Below are 21,929 nucleotides of genomic sequence, written 5' to 3' on the forward strand. Positions count from 1 at the left end.
AAAATATCTACCTCGCAAATTTATTCTGAAGAACATTAAATGAGCTAACAAGGGCAAAAAAATTAACACATCATATGGAAAAAAGGAATCAGTTCATAACTGGAAGCTAATCACAAGATTAGCAGCCGTAGTGGGAAGAGAAATGGAAGGAAAATAGCAGATATGGTATGGACAAATATTCTTCAGAATTGGCCATATGATTCTCTTGAAAGAGAAACTAGTGTAATCAATTAAATAACATTGTTAGCATCTCTTAAAAAAATTTTTTTTAATGTTTATTTAGTTTTGAGACAGACAGAGACGGAGCATGAATGGGGGAGGGTCAGAGAAAGAGGGAGACACAGAATCTGAAGCTGGCTCCAGGCTCTGAGCTGTCAGCACAGAGCCCCATGCGGGGCTTGAACTCACAGACTGTGAGATCATGACCTGAGCCAAAGTTGGAAGCTCAACCGACTGAGCCACCCAGGTGCCCCTAAAATTGTTAGCATCTTAACAGGAACCCTCTCTTCATGACACAAGGGGGTCCAGGGGCACTGGCTGCTCAGAGCCGTGGTGGGTAGCATTAGAGGCATCTGAAAGAGGTAAAGGATATGGGGATAAAAGCAAGAACTTTAGGAAAATCTTAGTCAACAATATGCCTGGAACAAATACTGCCACATTCTCCAAGCTGATAAAAAAGGAACAATGATTTTATATAAATCAGGGCACTGTAAGCTTGTGACAACAAATTTAATGAAACTCTGGAAGTACCGATATCTCATATGCTATAGCTTAAAATGCAAAAGTCAAACTGTTTTCTCTCTCAATTTGGTCCAGGTCAATAATATAATACAGCCCAAACTATGTAGATTGAATTGTTAACATGCTGAAACAATTCTGGAATAACAAGTGAAGTTCTGGCACTAAAGGTTCAGTTTAATTGATTTACAGTCCAAAATCTACAAGACAGTCTTTGAAAAATCAATTTTCTATATCCAGATTCTATGTATCCTCTCTGTCCATGTTCTCTACATCCTTAACTCTGAAATAATGACTAATATGCCAAGATGACTAAAATAGTATCAGATGCTCAGTAGGCTGAAGAGATGAAAATACGCCTAAATCTGAAAATGCATCTGACACACTCCAATAGTTAGACACCTGTAGTGTTAGCAATTAGTTGTAAATCTGCGCAGATTAAGACTGTAGTGAGCATATGTGTAGGGGGATGGGGTAATGGTGAGTTAGGAAGGACAGAGAATGTTCACTTCTGTGGGTTAACCCTTACACACAACTGAGGTGCGTGGCTTACTAGACTGAGGGTAAAGGCAGACCCAGAACAGCCACAGTCTTCTAAGTAGACAAAGGAATCTGGCCTTTCATTCGTTGATTTGACATTTTTCACTGAACAAAATCTGTATTTCCATATTGAATATGATCTTTACAGAGAATTTCCAGGTAGACAAATATCAGAGCTCTCAATCAGAAGTCAGAAGAAAACTGGACTCATACTCTTTTTCTTAAAGTACCATGTGAGCTGGGGCAAGAAATATAACCTCCATAATCTTAGCCCCTTCATCTGTAAATGAAGAGTTAAGACCGAACAAATTACAGGCAACCCCATCTGCTCCAAAATTCTCTGAACCACTAAGCAAGATAAAACAATGAACTCATTTAGTAATGGTTTTTCAGCATAACTCATTTGCTATAATCAGGAGGCCTCTCCTGAAATACATTATTTTTTCTCCACTTCTGGCTTGAATATATTATTTTTTTCTATCATAACAGTATAACGGATAGTCCTGAATGCCTTCAGTCAAATATATTAAAATTCCCTACAGCACACAGTCATCTTGATTAAAATATCAACAGTTTATTACAGATGGAGGAGTTCCAAAACATGATAATGCTCTTCGGGTAGCAGGTGTTCCTGGGTGTTATTCAAATGGCTAGCTGCAAAGATGCAAAAGTCTTTTGTTTCCTGATGAGGCTAGATAGACTTTTACCTATGGAAACAAACTGTCAAACACAAGTAAACTTAAAAATCCCTATAACATTGCTTTTAGTGCATTAAAATCTGCGTATTACTCATTTTTAATTAACCCCATCAGAAAACAAGTCACTAGAAAAATAGGTAACATTAAATATATATGTAAGAACAAGTTAACTTCTATGCCATATGACTCTTATTCTACCCCTAAGCACTTATTTCATTTTTTGTTTTAAATCTTAGTTTGAAAAGCAAAACATTTAAATTTAATGAGATACTTAATACTGAATGTAAATGAGATAAAATAGGTGAACATGATATCAAGAATAAGTTTACTATTTTTTAAAAATATTTATTTATTTTTGAGTGACAGAGACAGACGAGCATGAGGAGAGAGAGAGGGAGACACAGAATCTGAAGCAGGCTCCAGGCTCTGAGCTGTCAGCACAGAGGCCAACATGGGGCTTGAACCCACAAACTGTGAGATCATGACCTGAGCTGAAGTCAGATGCTTAACCTACTGAGCCACCCAGGCGCCCCCAAGATTATTAAAAAAAGGGGGGATTACAACATTAAAAAAAGACCTATCCAATGCATATTAATGTAATTATCCACATCCAGTTTTCCTCTCTAGAAAGAAACAAAACTGCTTGTATAACATTCTAATTTTTAATTTTTACATCACCTGAGTTCAAGTCCTAGCTCATCCACTTATAACCTTGAATTTAATAAACTAAGTCCATCTAAGTTTTGACTGACTCACCCTAACTGAAGGCAATGAAATAACAGAAATCACAACCAGTTCCCATGGACTAAATCCCACTCACAAAGTGGTTTGGCCCAAGAGATGACTGACAGTCAAATTTTCTATGTGGTAAATTATTCAATCTTATAAAAATTATTTATATTTTCAAATTTATTTCTCTTGAAAAATCCATTTGATTATGTGTATGTGTGCTTACAAATGTAACTAAGCCAAACTCAAAGGAAAGAAAAAAATAAAGTTACGTTCTCAACGAAATACTCTTTCCATCTTCTTGTAATTCTCCCAGCACTTCCAGACACAAAGATTACATTTGTTCCAGATACATCTCTTTAGAGGAAATTAGTTCTCATGTGACTGTAAGCAAGAAATACAGAAGTATAATATATACAATATGGATAACCGTAATGTTCTTTACTAAATGCTTCCTAAAAAACAGCTTTGCTGTGCTGGTATTCCCCTAAATTCACTCCTTTATTACAGGAGTCTGTCACTGACTGGTTATATAGCCATAAGAGGGTTAGGTTGTTTCTATGAGACCCCTTTGGCCACCCCCTTCAGTAAAATAGGGTTCACATTCTTTAACTCTGAGGATTGCACTATAAGAATTAATTACATGAAATCGGGGTGCCTGGGTGGCTCAGTCCCTTAAACATCCGACTCTGGATTTCAGCTCAGGTCATGATCTCACAGTGTGCAGGTTCAAAGCCCCACTTCAGGTTCTGTGCTGACAGCTCAGAGCTTGTTTGGGATTCTCTCTGTCTCTCTCTTTCCCTCTCTCCTTCTCTCTTTCTGCCCCTTCCCCCTGAAATAAACAAACAGACTTTAAAAAAAGAATTACATGAAATAGCATTAAGTATTAAGCGTCCATGTTGAACAACTGGTATATAGTTGGTGTTCAACGAATAAATCTATACTGTTGTTAAATTATTGCTCAATGGTTGCATGTGTCTGGCATGCGATTGCATATATATATTTCAGAGTTCGGTAACAAAGTCTCCAGATGAGACTTTTTATTGAATTATACCTGACATACAATACTATACTAGTTTCAGGTTTATGGTATACTGATTCAATATTTTTATGTATTATGAAATGATCACCTCAAGAGGTCTAGTTACCATCTGTTGGTATACAAAATTATTACAGTCTTATGACTGTATTCCCTATGCTTTGCATTTCATGCCCATGAGTTATTTATTTTATAACTGGAAGTTTGTACCTCTTAATCCCCTTCACCTATTTCAACTGTCCCCTTACCACCACCTTTCTGGCAACCATCAGTTTGTTCTCTGTATCTATGAGTCAGTTTGTTTTGTTTTGCTTGCTTTTTTAGATTCTACACATAAGTGAAATCAGATGGTACTTGTCTTCTCTGACTTACTCACTTCGCACGATGCCCTCAGGGTGCATCCATGTTGTCACAAATGGCAAGATTTCATTCTTTTTTTATGGCTAAACAATACTCTGTTGTATAAATATACCACATCTTCTTTTACATTTACCTATCGATGGACACTTAGGTTACTTCCATATCTTAGCTATTGTAAATAATGCTGCAATAAATGTAGGCATGTATATATATTTTCTAATTAGTTTTTTTGCTGCCTCTGTATAAAAACTCAGAAGTGGAATTGCTGGATCATACGGTAGTTCTATTTTTAATTTTTTGAGGAAAAGTTCATACTGTTTTCCACAGTGGCTGTACCAGTTCGCATTCCCACCAAGAGTGCATGAGGGTTCCCACATCCTCATCAACACTTGTTATTTCTTGTGTTTTCGATAATAGGCATTCTGACAGAGGTGAGGTGATGTCTCATTGAGGTTTGATAAGGCAGCATATCGAAGAATCTGCTTTTTCTTATCCATTTAGGCACCCTATGTATTTTGACTGAAGAACCGTCCATTTCCATTTAAAGTAATTATTGATAACCATGTACTTACTGTCATCTTTTTAATTGTTTTCTGGCTGTTTTTGTTGATCATCTCTGTTCTTTCCTTGGTCTGTTCCTCATATTTTGTTTGTTTTCTTCATATTTAGATTCTTCTGTCTTTTATTGTTGTGCTCTTAACTATAAGATTTTTCTTTGTAGTTACTGTGAAGTTCATATATATTATGTATATAAAAGTCTCTTTTAAGTTGATAGAAAGTTAATTTTGAACATATGCCAAAGCTTTATGTTTTTACTGCCCTCCCCTACATTTTGTATTTTTGATGACACATTTTACATCTTTTTATTTTATTTATCCCTTAACTAATTATTGTAGTTTTAGTTAATTTTACTACTTTTCCTTTTCCTCTTCATATTTGTTGTATAAGTTGCTGACCCACTACCTTGATTACATGTCTTTTCCAGTTAGATTTTTAACCTTCATTTGTTTTTTTATTTTTTTGTTTGTTTGTTTGTTTTTACCTTAGAAGAACCCCTTTAACATTTCTTGTGTGCTCAGTTCAATGGTGGTGAACTCTTTTAGCTTCTGCTTTCTGGAAAACTCTTAATCTCTTCTTCAATTCTGAATGATAACCTTGCCAGGTAGAGAATTCTTGGTTGGGAATTTTTCCCTTCAGTACTTTGAATGTATCATGCCATGCCTTTCTGGTCTATAAAGTGTCTGCTGAAAAACCTACTCATAGCCTTATGAGGGTTCCCTTTTGTACAATATGTTGCTTTTCTCTTACTGCTTTTAATATCTTCTCTTTATTATTAATTTTTACCATTTTTTTAATGTTTGTTTTTCAGAGAGAGACTGACAGAGTGCAATTGGGGGAGGGGCAGAGAGAGAGGAAGACACAGAATCGGAAGCAGGCTCCAGGCTCCGAGCTGTCAGCACAGAGCCCAATGCGGGGCTTGAACCCACGAACCATGAGATCATGACCTGAGCTGAAGTCAGACGCTCAACTGACGGAACCACCCAAGCGCCCATAATTTTTACCATTTTAATTTTAATGGTCTCGATGTGTTTCCCTTTGGGTTCATCCTATTTTGGAACTCTCTGGGCTTTCTCGACTTGAATATTTGTTTCCTTCCCCAAATTAGGAAAGTTTTCTGCCATTATTTCCTCAAGAATTTTCCTGGCCCTTTCTTTCTCTCTCTTCCTCCTGGAATTCCTAGAATGAAAATATTATTCTGCTTGACACTGTCCCTTAAGGGGACATCCTGTCTTTTTAAAATCATTTTTTTTCCTTTATTTTCCTGCTGTGATTGGGTGCTTTCCATTGCTTTCTTTCCAGTTCACAGATTCATGCTTCTATTCCATCAGTTCTGCTGTTGAACCCCTCTAGTGTATTTCTCAGTTCAGTTTTAAACTTCTGTTTGGGGGCGCCTGGGTGGCTCAGTCAGTTAAGCGTTGACTTCAGCTCAGGTCACGATCTCGCAGTCCGTGAGTTTGAGCCCCGCGTCGGGCTCTGGGCTGACGGCTCAGAGCCTGGAGCCTGCTTCCAATTCTGTGTCTCCCTCTCTCTCTGTCCCTCCCCCATTCATGCTCTGTCTCTCTCTGTCTCAAAAATAAATAAACGTTAAAAAAAAATTTAAACTTCTGTTTGGTATTTTCTTATATTTTCTATCTGTTTGTTGAAGTTCTTGCTGTGCTCATCCATTTTCCTCCCAAGATCAGTGAGCATCTTTACACCCATTACTATGAATTCTTTATTGTGTTGCTTATCTCAGTTTCGTTAAAGTCTCTCTGTGGGGATTTCCCTTGTTGTTTGGTTTTGGATATATTCCTCTCTCTCCTCTTTTGCCTCTCTCGGTTTCTCTGTATGTATTAGATGCAGTGGCTCCCCCTTCAGTCTTCAAAGAGTAGTCTTGTGTAGGCATTGTACAGTGTGAGCCAGAAGCACAAACTCCCCACAACCTCCCCACTCCATGGCCCCACTCTATGGGCATCTGCTGTATGGGCTGCGTGTGCCTGCCGGCTATGACACGGCATGGTTGCTGTGCAGGGAGGTGAGGGCTGATGTCACTTACCCATCCCAGTTCTGCACAGGGAGGGCAGGGCTCAGAGCACTCCTCTGATCTAGCTGTACCTCGGCTGCTGCATGGGGAGGATGGTCTTTTTGCAGCTCTCGTATTGCCCAGGGTGGCTGAAACGTGGGGTACTCTCTCAGCCTGGTTATGTGGTGGGGAGGGCAGAACACGCCCTCCATGTGTTAGCAGGCTAGAGGGAGGGCACCAAAAATGGCAGCCATTTACTCCATCACCAGGAACTTAGTTGCAAAAATGACTTGTACTAGCACTTCCATCCCTGGATAAAGTCCTTACAGGTTGCTTCCTGTAAGGCAAGAACCTTTAAAATCTGATAGTCCCTTTAAAATCAGTAAGGTACTTTTCAATCTGTTTCTCTTGTGCTAGATCTCAGGTGAGTGGGTTTGCATATGAGCCCTTTAAGAGTGGGATATATGTCCTCTAGAATTCTATGATTCTTCTGGTCTTCATCCCCATTTCTTTTTTAAATCAGGCATTGTGTGTGTGGTGGTTCATCTTTCCAGTGCTAGCCCTCAAGGTAAGGGTACCTGATATAGGGTACTATCTCTTTACTCCTTGTGGGAAAATTCCAAATTTGGAGAACTTTCCCAATTGTGGGGTCACTACATTTGGGGTGGGTTCTCAGGAAGGCCATGTCTCTGTCTCTCCTATCTTTCTCAAAGTATTTCTTTTGTGTTTTGTTGTGAAAGTGTTAGTCTTCTAATTCTCAAGGTTTTTGTTTGTTTGCTTGTTTTCAGAGAAAAATTATTACATATGTAGCTATAAGTTTGTTTTATCCGTGGAAGGAGTTGAACGCAGGGTTTTCCAACACCACCATCTTGAAACACCCCCCCCCCCCCATTCCCAGAATAGAACTTATCGTCTTGTATGTAACACATAATCAGCCACTTTTTTCAAAAGAACTGTCCCCAAAAGGGATGTCCTGAGACTGGCAGTGGGCTCTAGGGGGCCACCACTTTTTTTCCTGCAGTCCTTTCTCTGAAGAGATAAGAGGGACATAAAGACTAAACCTCAAGGTCTTGCTCTCAAGATTTAATGACCTGTCTATTGAAAGACAGTTGAACATCCAGTGAGAAAGAGGAATTTCTGGAGCTGTGAGGGACACTCTGAGAAAGACTAATCATGACAAGCAAAAGTGGTAAAGGAAAGTTTTGTGAAGGGCTGAATCTACCAGATTGTGTTGGGCTTGGTGTGGAGGCAAAAGAGGGAAACACAGAAGGAGGCATTCCTGAGAATAGACAGGGGAGACTGAGCCAGAGGCAACACATGCATAAATTCAGACCATTTCAAAAGATGAGAAGTAAAGAAAGAAAGAAATAAAAGGCAGAATCCCTGCCCCTATTGTGTTTGCCATCTGGCCAGGATGCTTTCAAATTAATGAGCAGGTTAAAATCCAGCATGGTTCCACACAGAGAGTAGCCTAAGAAGTACTTTGTAATGATGATCAAAAATATGTATCATATTAATTACCAAAATAAAATGATTGCCCTAAAATTCCTGAATATAAAATCAATATATGCTATGAAATATTTCTCTTTTGCAGTAAATGTCACTAAATGGGGATAAGCATGTTTTTTTAAACAAGTGTGACTGTTTGTTTGTTTTCAATATGGTAGGAAGATAGTTGCTTTAAAATGCTGTTAAATGTCCATAAGACATTCTTCCACTGGAGGAACCATAGGCATTCAACTGAACTTGATAACAAGACATATCTCAAAATAGTTTAATTTTGCATTTTATAGTAATATAAAGTTTGCTACTAGGATATAAGAGAGATTAAAGGTGACTATGAGTGGAGCAAATAATAAAAGCAAAGCCCACAAAGTGGTACAAAGTCCTTCACATGGTAGACACCACATCATCAAGTATCCCATTCAAAGGAGTACCAGCAAAATACTCTTGTGAGAACTTTAGGCATTATATTTAAGCTTCCCAATTTAAATATAAGAAGAAATCATTGTGGTATTTGCTGCATGTATTTTATTAGGCAGGCATTTCTGATTATAGGAGAACCCTAAATTATAAAGTTAACTCAAGTTTCAGATAAAACATGGACGATGCAGTCATTAGCCATTCAGATGTAAGAGCCCTTTGGTATTGTGGTCAGGCATTTTCCATCAGTGCAAGGCACTTCAGCAAAGTTCGTGTGTGATAAAACAGCAATGGCCTCTAGAGTGTGTTTTTAAAGTGAGTTTTCTCAGAATTCTAACTAGATTCTAGAAATGAACAGACACACACATACACACACACACACACACACAATCAGCCATACACACGCATACACACACACACACACATGCACGCACGCTCATCTCCTTTTTTGCTGCCGTTTTAACTTGCCAAAGAATAAAGGTATATGAACCAAGTCTTATTAATATTAATATATACTTTGTTAGTTTGCTCCCTGAACACTGTCACTTTGTTATACTAAATTAAAGCCCTGACAGAAACATCCAATTAATCCTCACTAAGAAAATGCATTATTGTGTCATCATTAATAAGCGGTTCAATGTAATCACACCTTGATCATGCTCCTGAGTGGGTTCAGTCCTTTGCACGGCGTGCTTAGAACCAAAATGTCTAATATTAGTTCCCTTAATGATCGTTCACACAGGAGTTAAAATGGATAGTCACTCTCCTTTCGGATGTACAAATAATCTATTTTCTTTTACTGAGAAGGCTAGGTAAGGAGATGCCTAAACAGAAAGGAGAAATTCATGAGTCTTAGACTAACTGTTATCATAAGAGGAGACTCTGGGATTCAGTCATAACCACAGGGTATGATGTTGAGCTCAAAGCTAGTTCCCATGCCCCGCTTATCAAACCCCGCCGAGCATTTGAACCACAAGTGGAAGCTCCCCGTGATGAAAGGAAGCTTCCTCTGGCCAAGTTAGCAGAACTATGATAAAGTCCCTTTGGCCATGTGCTGCCTGTAGGAAGCCTCGCTAAGCTCAGAGGCATCACAGATGAATACCCTACCTTAATGAGAATCTGAATGGACCCTGTAGCTTTTGCAGATATGAAATACCAGAAGCTTATGGTGCAGGCAGCACTGGATTCCTGCCACACAGCACTCTTGAGGTGTGCTTCTTCGCCTTGAAGGCCCACCGGAGTAGCCTCCAGATACAAGAAGTGCCCTAGGAACAAGGATAGCATTCACACAGGACAGAAATAACGAGGGGATCATTTTAGCTTTTCCATCTTAGTTAGGGTTTTTAATTATATTTCATATGATATGAGCTGCCAAAGGCATTTCCATTTGAAACAGAAAGAAAATCTAATAGCCTTGCTTCTAGCTCACTGACAGAACAATTTCCAACTGTCTGTGCTTTTAGCAAAGTACTTCACAGTATGCAAATTAACCGATCTGACAGGATATTTGTGCCGCTGAATCAACAAGATAGTTATAGAAATCATATAATGGACTCCTCAAACTATCGAGTTCTTGTAAAACAATGGGAAGATACTACCTATGAAATATGAATAAAGGAATATGATGTACTTTTCAAAACTTCACTCATCTATTGAGTATATAAATAAAATGCTGAGAATTTTAATATGTAACATGAAAGGTACATTATACTTATGTATCTAAGACTCAAAACATTTTACATATGTAGAGCTGAGTGTTTGCATGGGACCCAGACCTTCCTTTCTCTGTTGTGGTTATTTTGGCTTAGATGGCTTTGTTTTATCAGAGGCCTGTGGAATTTCCACCCTTAGATACCTCTTCTCTTATTCTGTGGCATCCAGGAATTCAGGGTCCTTTCTTCATTCTGCTAACGTCCTCTGTCCTTTGACCAATGAGTCTGAGACTTGACCTCATCTACTTACTGCAAAAATGAGGCATTCCCAACACTTCTGACATATGTGATCTTACGGTTACAACTGCATGGCACTTCTAGTTTTCAAATTGCTTTCCCTCCATACATGTCATCTCGCTTCTGTAATCCCTGTTTGGTACACAGGGAAAACTTTATTCTCTCCATATGCAGATGGGAATTTTGAAAATCTGAAGAGCTACATGATGTGCTAATGATCAAATAAGTGGCAGAATTCAGCGATACTAATTATAAGCACGTGTAATTGAGGAAAGGTGCCTCTATCGATATTACCATGTATCTACAATGATCAGAATCATATTAAAATTTGGTTGCTCCCTGTTATATGTTGAATTGTGTCCCCCCGAAGATGGTGAAGTCCTAATTCCAGTTTCTGTGAATGTGACCTTGTTTGGATATAGGGCCTTTGTGGATGACCAAAGTAAAATGAAGTCATCAGGGGGGCCCTAGTCCACACTAAGATTGTGTCGTAATGAATGGGTAAATTTGGACATAGAGGCAGACATGCATAGAGGGAAGACAATGTGAAGACACAGCATAACATCATCTATAAGCCAAGTAATGTCCAAGACTACCAGAAGCTAGGAGACAGGCATGCTATAGGTGATTCTCTCTCTCAGCCCTCAAAAAAAACAAATTCTACTGAGACCTGGATTTCAGACTTCTAGCTTCCAGAAGGGTGAGACAATGTCTATTGTTTCCATTTCTGGTAATTTGTGATAGCAGTCCCAGGAGACAAATATATTTGTGAAATGCCTGACTTGCTGGCCATGGTACTATGGTGGTCTCTCTGGAGCTCTCCAGTTGCTGTTGGGGAAACAATGAGATGCTCACTGTGAATATGATTAGGACTGCTGTAACAGCCTAATAACCTACCATATTTGTTTCCGAGTGTGTGGTCTTTGGGAGGTCGTAGGCTTTGATGAGAGCCAACCCCCAAAACCCAATCAAAGTTTTCAGCCAGGGAGTTTTGCCAGCCACACCAGCCTTTCTCAAAAGTACAGGAGGTACCACATTCATCTTCATCAGTGTAATCTCCACAGTCATCTACGAAATTACAGCTTTGCTCTGGTTTATAACATTTGCCATTCTGACATTCCCGATAGCCATGAGGGCAGGGACCTAAAAAACAGAAAACAAATGAAGATGAGGAGACACTACTAACACATCACTGAGGTTAATAGCTAGTAAAATGGATTCACTTCAACATATAACGAAACATGGTATTCTTAAGAGTTTGAGTTATCTGACCCCCATCTCTTTTCTAATCTCCCTCAGGGTTCCAGCCAATAGATCACGCACAAGGATTATTCAAGATGAAAAAAAAAATCAAGTATCATTTTACTGATCGAGGAAAGTACCCCAAGACTCCTCAAATAGAGCATTTCCTGTAGCTGAGTTCAAGAATATATATTAGATCTGAAAGCCAAAGTGTGGCTTTCCATTTTTTAGCCTGAAACAAAATCTTTAGGGTATTAAGAGCTTATGTATTATGGTGTATTTGGAAGTAAATTCCATCACCACCCATGCATTTCAATATTTATCAGAAGCCAAATACTTATATGGTACTTTCTCAGAAGCAGGGGTATGAATATATAAGTAATATTCAACTTTCTAACAGATTTTTTTCTCCAAAATGCATATATACCTGTCAATTGTTTCGAACTTTAGAAGCAATTCCCCTACAAAGCAATGTCAACAATAAAGACTTTTTTTTCCAGAAAGCTTAAAATAAAAAGCAATGTTTTTGAAGATCTGAGTTTGAACTCTGATATTGATACTTCCCAGTTATGAGACTTGGATCATACCTACATTTGAAGAGCTTTCTAAAAAGAAAAAAAGAAAAAAAAAAAAAAGGACAGTAAAACCTACAGAAGGTAAACTAACTAAAGAGACTATTGTTTATATCCCCAGTACCTGGAACAGTGCCTGGCCATGAGTAGAGGATCAGAAAATATTAGTCAAATAAATGAATGTGTGAAATACAGTGCTCTGGAAACAGCAAAGTAGTTCAATATGCACATTCAAGGTATTGTTATTATCCTGCTCCAGTATTACAACAGAGCATAAGCACCAGTGTCCCAATATTTCAGTAGGAAAGGTTGTTCAAAGATCCAACTTGGGATATCCACGTCCCAACTGCTCTATGACACTATGGCATCAGAAATTTTCTTCCTTCCTGTCCTCCCCACCGTCTAGGGAGAGAAGCTGATAATGCCTCCCTACTTCACTTCTACATGGTAGCTTCCAGGGCCTGGTGTTGTCTGGTGGTTGAGGACTGGTGTGGATTAGAGCTGGGAGGTGACTCAGGGATTTATTCGAAGGTGTTCTGGGAGCTGGAAACTCCTGCTGATAAAATCTCATAAAGAAGATTTTATGTCCTGGATCAGTCTCACATTTTAGAAAATAGATGGCTAAGAGGGAAGAAGTGGGAGGAGATGGTGGGATGCCATGTAGAAACCGCTAGGGAGAAGAATGGTATTCCAAAGGCTTCTAGCCATTTTGTGTGCTAAGCTGTTTCTGGGTTGTTTCTTCAAAATTGCCTAATTAAATGCCCTTTACACCTGCAAAGCCTTTGAAAATAACTTTCAACCATGCATTCTGCCTTTAACAAAACTTTTTTGTCTGGGTTAATTGCTAACATTTTCCTTTCTTGCAGCGTGGGATTCAGCTATTTTTATTTAGGCTCCCAACTCAGTTTTAGCAGACTGGGGGTAAGCAAAAGACCTTTAATGTTTCAGTCACAGAACTTGACTCAGAATCATAACATTAAAGCATTTTTGAGCTACACAGAAATGGATATCACTTACATTAACTCTCATTTATAGATGAAAAATAAACGAGGATTATAGATGTTAAATGGCTTGATGATTTTTCAAGAGCAAAGGTGCAATTTGGACACAGGTCTATTGTCTTCTGATCTATTTTTTAAATCTATTGACTTGAAAAGAAGAGCAATGATACAAGTCAACTATCACAAGACAAGCCCACCAAGGAACAAAAATGGTGGTGTTGACTACCAGATGCATTATTTCTCAGGTGACTGTTGAGAATCTGCAAAATTACTAGATCATTTAGTTTTACACAAGTTGGCATTTGTATTGATTCTGTCAATTCCAATTTGTTTGGGGAGTAAAAGCAAAACTGGTTTCTAAGATTATTTTCTCCAAAGACACCAAATCAAGCTAAAATTTAATTCTTTCAAGACAAACAAGAAAATATTTTGAACATGTTTCAAAATGGAAACACACCATAGACCCCAATATATTACACAATCAATATAGAATCATAAAAATTAAGATTATTTTTTACATTTCTAAAACATAAATAGCTACACAATTTAAAAAAACACAACAATTCAATTATTACACAAGATAAATTTTGAACAGAAAGCCCTTTTCACTGCTATCATAAAATATTTTTTTGCTAAATATCAAGGAAAATTATCAGTTAATGTTATTTACTAATTTCCAAATTATTTTCCATGCCTGTTGTTTCATCCAAAGAAACCAGCTACTTACAGGTAGAGTGTATATCTTTAAGTGGTTGTGATATGAAAGCTTTTATGCAATTGTATAACTTTGATTTTTAGTAAAAATATATTCTTATTTCAATTAGGCAGAGACCTTCTTAGTGGGCACTTTCTTTCTATAAAAAAGAACAAATTATAAAAGCCAAAAACCTACAATGTAAATAAATCTTAAAGACATCTGAAGCTTAACAATGTTAACTGCAAACTCTGATTCTTCCCCTCCAAACTTTTCCAGCGAACAGACTTCCTCAACTGGGTTTATGTCAATCCTTACCTGTGCACAGAAATTCTCACCCCAGTCCCATCAACCACGATGAAACTCTACGCCAGTTTTCCCTTCTCACTCTCTAAAACTACTTTTAGACATGCTTTGAAGCTACTCTAATGTCCCAGGAAGCCTAATTATGTAATAGACATTTTCAATCCTTTTGGTATTGTCAGTCTTAACATCTGAACCCAATTTCATTATCAATTTTCTTTAAATGATTTTATTTATTTTTGAGAGAGAGTGAGAGAGAGAAAGAGAGAGAGAGAGAGCGAGCATGAGTAGGGGAGGGTAGAGAGAGAGGGAGACACAGAATGGGAACTAGGCTCCAGGCTCTGAGCTGTCTGCACAGACCCCGACTCTGGGCTCAAACTCACATGAACCATGAGATCAAGATGTGAGCTGAAGTCAGAGGCTCAACTGACTGAGCCACCCAGGCACCCCTACATCTGCACCAAAGTTTGAATGGAGGTCCACCTTGTAACTGAGGATGGGCCCAAGTTTTATACACATACATAGCATATGAGTTATGCTATATATATAAGTTTGTGTGTGTGTGTGTGTCTATATAGCTTATATATATATAGTTTATATATATATATAACTCATATATACGTGTGTGCATATATATATATACATACACACACATATATATACATAATTTTTAATATCATAACTCATATGCAATCTTCCTTCACAATTACTATTTCGGTCCAAGCAACCAACATTTTATGTGAGTTTATTACAATTCTTTCCCTTCTGATCTTTGTGTCCTACCCGTGACCCCTAAGGTCCATTAAATAAAAAAGAACCATGTGATATTTTAACATAATTGAATATCACTCCTCTGTCCCAAACTCTATTTAATTAATATTCCCCACTAAAAGGAACCAGGTCTCCTTGGGAAAATGGTCTATTTGGAGCTAAGAGCAAAAATGTTCAAGTTGAACCTAGATGTTCTTTGTCACAGAAAATAACAAAGTACTCAAATATTACAGCATTATGATGAAAGGTTTAAGGAGCCAGGTTTTAGAGAAACTTACTGGCCAAATCAGAGACAAATTGAGTATCAAAGTAAGTAATAAGACCCACTCCCAGCATATGCACAGTAAGAAACAGTAATAAAGTATGAAATTATCCTTCGGCAATAAACAACTAAAAACTAGGGCAAAACATATAAAACAAGTATTTTCAAACATCGGACATCAGGAAACACAGGATGGTGATCCCTTAGAAAAATGAAAAAAGACACATCCTATGATCACCCCTAGATTTCTGTATGGAAGCATGTTCTAGACTGTAACTCTCAAGGGTCAGCCCATCAGAAAATGGAGTAACGCTGAGTTGAGGAGATACAGTCTGGGACAGCTAAAATTTTCAATGTTCGGTTGTGGGAGGAAAGGGAGCTATATAGAAAAGGAGATCAAGAGACGCTTAAGTCTTTGTCTGAATTCTAGCTTTTATATTTGTAGGATAAAATCCAAAAAGAGACACAGAGAACAACTAAGAGAATAATAACTAGGAGGTATAAACTGAAAAAATTACCAGAGTCCACAAAGGGCTACATAACTTTGAGTTTCTACCAGCCAGAGTGAGTGGAGTCCTTGGTGAATACACAGGGCATTCAGTATGAATTCCAGAAGGGTACATTTTAGTATGGGGCAAAGTAACTCTTGAAGGAAATAGACTCTAGACTATGCATTGGATTGGCAACCTACAGTCCTGGGACCAAATGTGGCCTACCACCTGTTTAAGTAAATAATGTTTTATTGGGACTTAGCCATGCCCGCTTGTTTACACATTATCTATGGTTACTTTCACACTAAAATGGCAGTTAAGTAGTTGCAATCAAGACCATATGGCCTGCACAGCTGAACATATTCACTCCCTGAACATATTCTTTTAACCTCAACTTGTTTTTACAGATTACTTTAAAAAGAAGACTTAAGTTTCCTGAGTTAAAAAAAATACAGAAAAAAAATTTGTGAAGAGGAAAGGGATAAAGAGGTACAAACTTCCAGTTATTATTTTTTAGTTTTTTTTTAATGTTTATTTATTTTTGAGAGAGAGAGAGAGCAGGGGAGGGGCAGAGTGAGAAGGAGACAGAGAAGCCGAAGCAGGCTCTGCACTGACAGCACAGAGCCCAATACAGGGCTCTAACTCACAAACCATGACATCATGATCTGAGCTGACGTCGGATGTTTAACTGACTGAACCACCCAGGTGCCCCCAAACTTCCAGTTATAAAATAAATAAGTCACAGGGATGAAAAGTACAACATTGGAAATATAATCAATAATATTGTAATAAATTTATATGATGAGAGATGGTAACTGTTATTGTGGTGAACATTTTGTAATGTATATTAATTACACTTTTATAGATTTTGTAATGTATAAATCACTGTGTTCCACAACTGAAACTAATATCGTACTGTGTTTATACTTCAAAAAAAATTAAAATTAAAAAAAAATGCTGACTTCTGTTCTAAACCTGTCTTTAAAAATTGTTTTAAATAAATCACAAAGGACCCAAAGAGTACTTAAGTACCTCTAAAACAAAGTTCAATTATTTTTAAAGGAATATACAAAGCCTTAACACTTAGCAACAGAGAATTCACAATTCCAGCATCAAATTAGAGATTACTAGGCTGTGAAGCAGGGAAATGTGATCAATAACCAGGAAAAAAATTAGTCAATAAAAGTAAATATAGATACAAAGAAGATGATGGAATTATCAGGCAAAGAAAGCAAAGCATAAATGTGCTCAATACATTCATCTAACAATAATACAAAATCTACAGAAAGCTCTTGTAATAACAAATAATTTTAGCAAGATTATATGTCATCAATATACAAAATCAATCACATTTCTGTATGCTAGAAGTAAACAACCTGAATCTGAAATTTTTAAAAGTCCTTTAAAAGAGCATTTTAAAACATGAAATTATAGGGATAAATTTAAAAAAAATAGATAGCTGGCCTTTACATTGACACTACAAAATATTGATAGGAAAGAGACCCTAATTACATGGACATATATATCAGGTTTATGGATCATAAGCCTTAATATTGTTAAGAACTCACATCTCCTCAAATTTACCTATAACTTCAATATAACCTCTATCAAAACTTCAGTAGGATTTTGTAGAAATTAACAAAATGATTCTAAAATATATACAAAAAGGTAAAGCACCTAGATTAGCTATGAAGTTATCAAATATACAACACCTGATTTCAATAAATACTATAAAGCTATAATAATTAACACTGTGTAGTACTGATTTATGTATAGACAAAGTGACCAGTGAATCAGGATATATCATTCAGAAATGGATTCAGAAATATATGATCAGGGCACCTGGGTGGCTCAGTCGGTTAAGCATCCGACTCTTGGTTTTGGCTCAGGTCATGACCTCACAGTTTCAGGAGTTCAAGCCCTGCGTCAGTCTCTTCGCTGACGGTGTGGAGACTGCTTGGGATTCTCTCTCTCTCTCTGTGTCTCTCTCTCTCTCTCTCTGTCTCTCTCTCTCTCTCTCTCTCACTCTTTCTGCTTCTCCCCCACTCATGCTGTCCTTGTGTCTCTCAAAATAAATAAACTTAAAATAAATTAAAAAGAGAAACACGATTAATGGATTTTCAAGGAAAGGTGACAAATTAATGTAGTATTTTCACCAAAAAGGAATGAACTGAAATTAGATATAAGAAGAAATCAACAAACACCAACTGAGGGATACTCTACAAAATAAAAGGTGTACACTTTTCAAACATGTCAATGTCAAAGAAGACAACGAAAGGCTTAATAGTTGCTGTATATTAAAGAAATATAAAGATAATTAAAACCTAAAAGCAGTGTATGATTCTTGAAGAGATCCTGAACCAGGCAAAAAACAAAAATTACATAAAGGACATTTTGAGGGAAATTCATAAATTATGAATGAAGCCTATAAATTGAATTATAACACTTATCAATGTTAATTGATTATACATGTAAGTGAATGTCCTCTATTTTAGGAAAGAGACAATGAATTATTTAGAAGTAAAACGGCATGATGATATCTGCAACTTGCTCTGAGATGACTGGAAAGAAAGTAAGATTATATATAAAATAAAAGGGCAAATTGATAATAATCTGCAAATCTGTATGAAATATAAGTTCTGTATAGTTATTGTAATATTTCCGTGAATTGGAAACTATCCCCAAATTTTATAAAAATATAAAAGTTAAAAAGTTAAAAAAATGAAACCTTCCAATGTCATCCCATCTCAATCAGAGTAAAAGCCAAAGTTCTTAAAATGGCCCACAAGGACTCCATAATCTTGACCCCATTCTCTCTTAATTGTCTTCCAGCCAAAGAGTACCAGGCACACTGTAGTTGAATAAAGTTGGGTTTATCATTTGTTGCAGTGATGGAGAAAAAATACCATGGGGAACCATGGGGCCATTCAGTGAGAGCGCATGAAAAATGATTTATGGGATTAGGGCTTTGGGTAGGTTACTTTGGGGGAGGGTCGAAGGAAATGGAGTTTTGATCCAGATTGGGTGCTATCAGGAAGCAAAATAATTATGTGATTGGATACCTTAAAGATTCTTACCTAACAAAGGGAAGACTAGAATAGGCTAAAGTTGTAATTGGTTGGAAACACTCCTATGAGTCAAGACACAGGGATGTTTGGTCATTTCTGTGGCTGGGACGGTGTTTGTGTATCATCAGTCACAATTACAAAAGTGATCTTGTTTTTACTGTGATCCATGGTTCCAGAGTGGCTTTGTCCGACGTTGATGTTCTGTGAAATTGTTCATGTTCAACAGGAGAACCACCAGCTCATAGCAACACTAAAGCCTAAATGATACAGTAGTAGCCCGGGTCCCAGATTCCAGGAGCTGCTTTTCTTGCTCTCACTTTGTAATTCTACTTATGTAGCAAGAGAGTTCTGTGGAGCAGCCAACCCTTCTAAGAGATATAAGGATAGAATATAAAACTCTTGGGGCGCCTGGGTGGCGCAGTTCGTTAAGCGTCCGACTTCAGCCAGGTCACGATCTCGCGGTCCGTGAGTTCGAGCCCCGCGTCGGGCTCTGGGCTGGTGGCTCAGAGCCTGGAGCCTGTTTCCAATTCTGTGTCTCCCTCTCTCTCTGCCCCTCCCCCGTTCATGCTCTGTCTCTCTCTGTCCCAAAAATAAATAAAAACGTTGAAAAAAAAAATTAAAAAAAAAAAAAGAATATAAAACTCTTATGGTGCTTCTTTTTTTTTTTTTTCTTGTGGTAGGTTAGAAAAAAAAAAAAGGTAGACCAGTTGCTTTGAGAGATCCTGAACCATTTCAAAGGCCTTCATATTTGTTATTTTTTAAGCCCCTATATATTTACCCTTAGTAGTTTGCAGCAAAAACCTGAAAATGTGAAGGTGCTATGGCATTTACTTTAATGTTAGCACAAAAGGAGGTAATGTGTGGAAAGAAATTCCATAAAATATAATCCTAGCCATTAGGAATGGACAAAGAGGAACAGGGAGAGGAATTGTGATCTGCATTAAGAAAACAAGAAAAACATAGAAGGAAGTCTAGGCAGAAAAGAAGCCCCTAAGCTTTGAGGAGAAAGGTCTACCACAGTTCCAACTGGCTTACTACTGCAATGTGGCTGAGGCTCTCGTTCAGAGGACAGTGGATTCTGTTTCTATGTTTCCTAGGCAATGTTCACTAGCCCTGGGCTCAGCCCTTGACTGAAAACAAACTGCAAATTGGCTCAAATACTGTTCCTGCAGTTTCCATCTTCATTCCAAAAGGTTCCAAGTCAAATATTCAAAGGACACTTTCTACAGTCTTGATCAGCATGGCAAAAACTTACACTACATTGCCACTCCTGTCATTCAAAAAGGTATTTCCAGAAACAATGGTTTATTCCTCAGTTTTTTAATTACCCAGTTTTAATAGTTAACAGTTAAGAAATGTTATGCTAACATTGCATGCTAACATTCAACTAGTTCTAACTCTCTGCTGTAAAAGCACTAAAACAAGAAATCCAAAGGTCTATTTAAAAAAAAAAAATCTAGGGGCGCCTGGGTGGCGCAGTCGGTTAAGCGTCCGACTTCAGCCAGGTCACGATCTCGCAGTCCGTGAGTTCGAGCCCCGCGTCAGGCTCTGGGCTGATGGCTCAGAGCCTGGAGCCTGTTTCCGATTCTGTGTCTCCCTCTCTCTCTGCCCCTCCCCCGTTCATGCTCTGTCTCTCTCTGTCCCAAAAATAAATAAACGTTAAAAAAAAAAAATTAAAAAAAAATCTATATTCTTTCATGATTCTGACTTGGAGGAAATTTCTGATGTTTTGGTGGTGAACAATTTGTGTACCTGGGTTTCTAGTGTATCATATTTAAGAATGTAAGGTAATGAGTTTGAGCATTAAAAATAATTATTTTTTGAAGTTTCAAATTCAACTACCAGGGATAACACGAAGACAGTCGAGTAAATTCTTCTCCAGTGATTATGATAATCTTTTATTGTTTTTCAATATACCTGATAGAGGCTTTGAATATTTAAAGAGAAATGGTTATGTCTCTAAGTACATTTTAAATGGAGCTGCTACCATGAGACGGAACTAGAGTTAGAAGTATGAGATAGGGATAAATCTCAAGATCAAAACACTTCAGGAAAATTATATTTTGTACATTTATGCAGTCAACTTTGTCAATCTTTCCTTTTTATGTTTTTTGGCAATCCAATAGTAAATGCAATTCTCTCATATTTTTTCTAGTACTTGTGATTACTGTATAATTTCATTTTTTTCTTTAAATATTTTAAACTCTTGAGACAAGTGAAATGTACTTGGTATATAGAATAAATGACAATATTTTTAAAGTGAGAGGGAGGAATACATACACACCCACAAGATACACACATGCTGGTGTATTTAGTGAATGTTTCTGGAAAGATACACAGGAAATAAGTGGTTCCACTGGAAACAGAACAGAACATAAAAACGGAAGTCAGAAGAAAAAATTTTTTTAATCTAGCCCATCTTTGACAATACTACATGTGTGTATTTAATTAAACGTTTGTTTTATTTAAAAACAACATGCCAGGGTCTCTACCTACGATAAAGAAGGATTCAAGTAGTAGAGTTACAGTTGGGGAATTCAAACCAGGCTGAAGCTCCTTTGATGAGTATTAACCTGGACTGAGGGACAAGAATGTTGACAGTTTTCTGGAAACCATGATTTATGCCAAGTGGAAGCCTGCACGCTCTCCACTCCAGGGGGCCGTGGAGGATATGGCGAAATTAAGGAAGAACCAAATTCCAGTTTAGAAAAGTAGATATAAGGAATGAAATACTCTATGAAATATCTAAGATCTGTACTAAATTTATAGTGGAGTATGAACTGCAACAGGTAGAAGAGAGAAGGTAGGTAGTGGTAAAAGAATTCAGGAGAAATTGAGTTAGTCATCCTCAATCCCTGTTTCTCCTTCATTTCCCATATTCAATCAATCACTAACACCATCCTATTTTACTTCATAAATTTTCCTGAATCACGCACTTCTCAAGAGAGAAACTCATGTCTCTCCTTGACTAATGAAACAGCTTCCT

General features: G+C 37.5%; 1 protein-coding gene across 2 annotated transcripts in view; it reads right to left on the bottom strand.

Annotated features, from left to right (window-relative positions):
* Window positions 1-21,929, bottom strand: part of MALRD1 (MAM and LDL receptor class A domain containing 1) — a 784,828-nt gene that overhangs the window by 326,440 nt on the left and 436,459 nt on the right. For both annotated transcript variants that reach the window (XM_086714806.1, XM_086714807.1), the window contains 2 exons: window positions 11,437-11,682; window positions 9,698-9,855 (listed from right to left, as the gene is read on the bottom strand). In XM_086714806.1, coding sequence (XP_086570932.1) covers window positions 9,698-9,855; window positions 11,437-11,682 — 404 coding nt within the window. The remainder of the gene's footprint in view (window positions 1-9,697; window positions 9,856-11,436; window positions 11,683-21,929) is intronic.

This window comes from Puma concolor, chromosome B4 (genome assembly GCF_028749965.1).
Source record: "Puma concolor isolate L17-30 chromosome B4, mPumCon1.1.hap2, whole genome shotgun sequence".
NCBI lineage: Eukaryota > Metazoa > Chordata > Mammalia > Carnivora > Felidae > Puma > Puma concolor.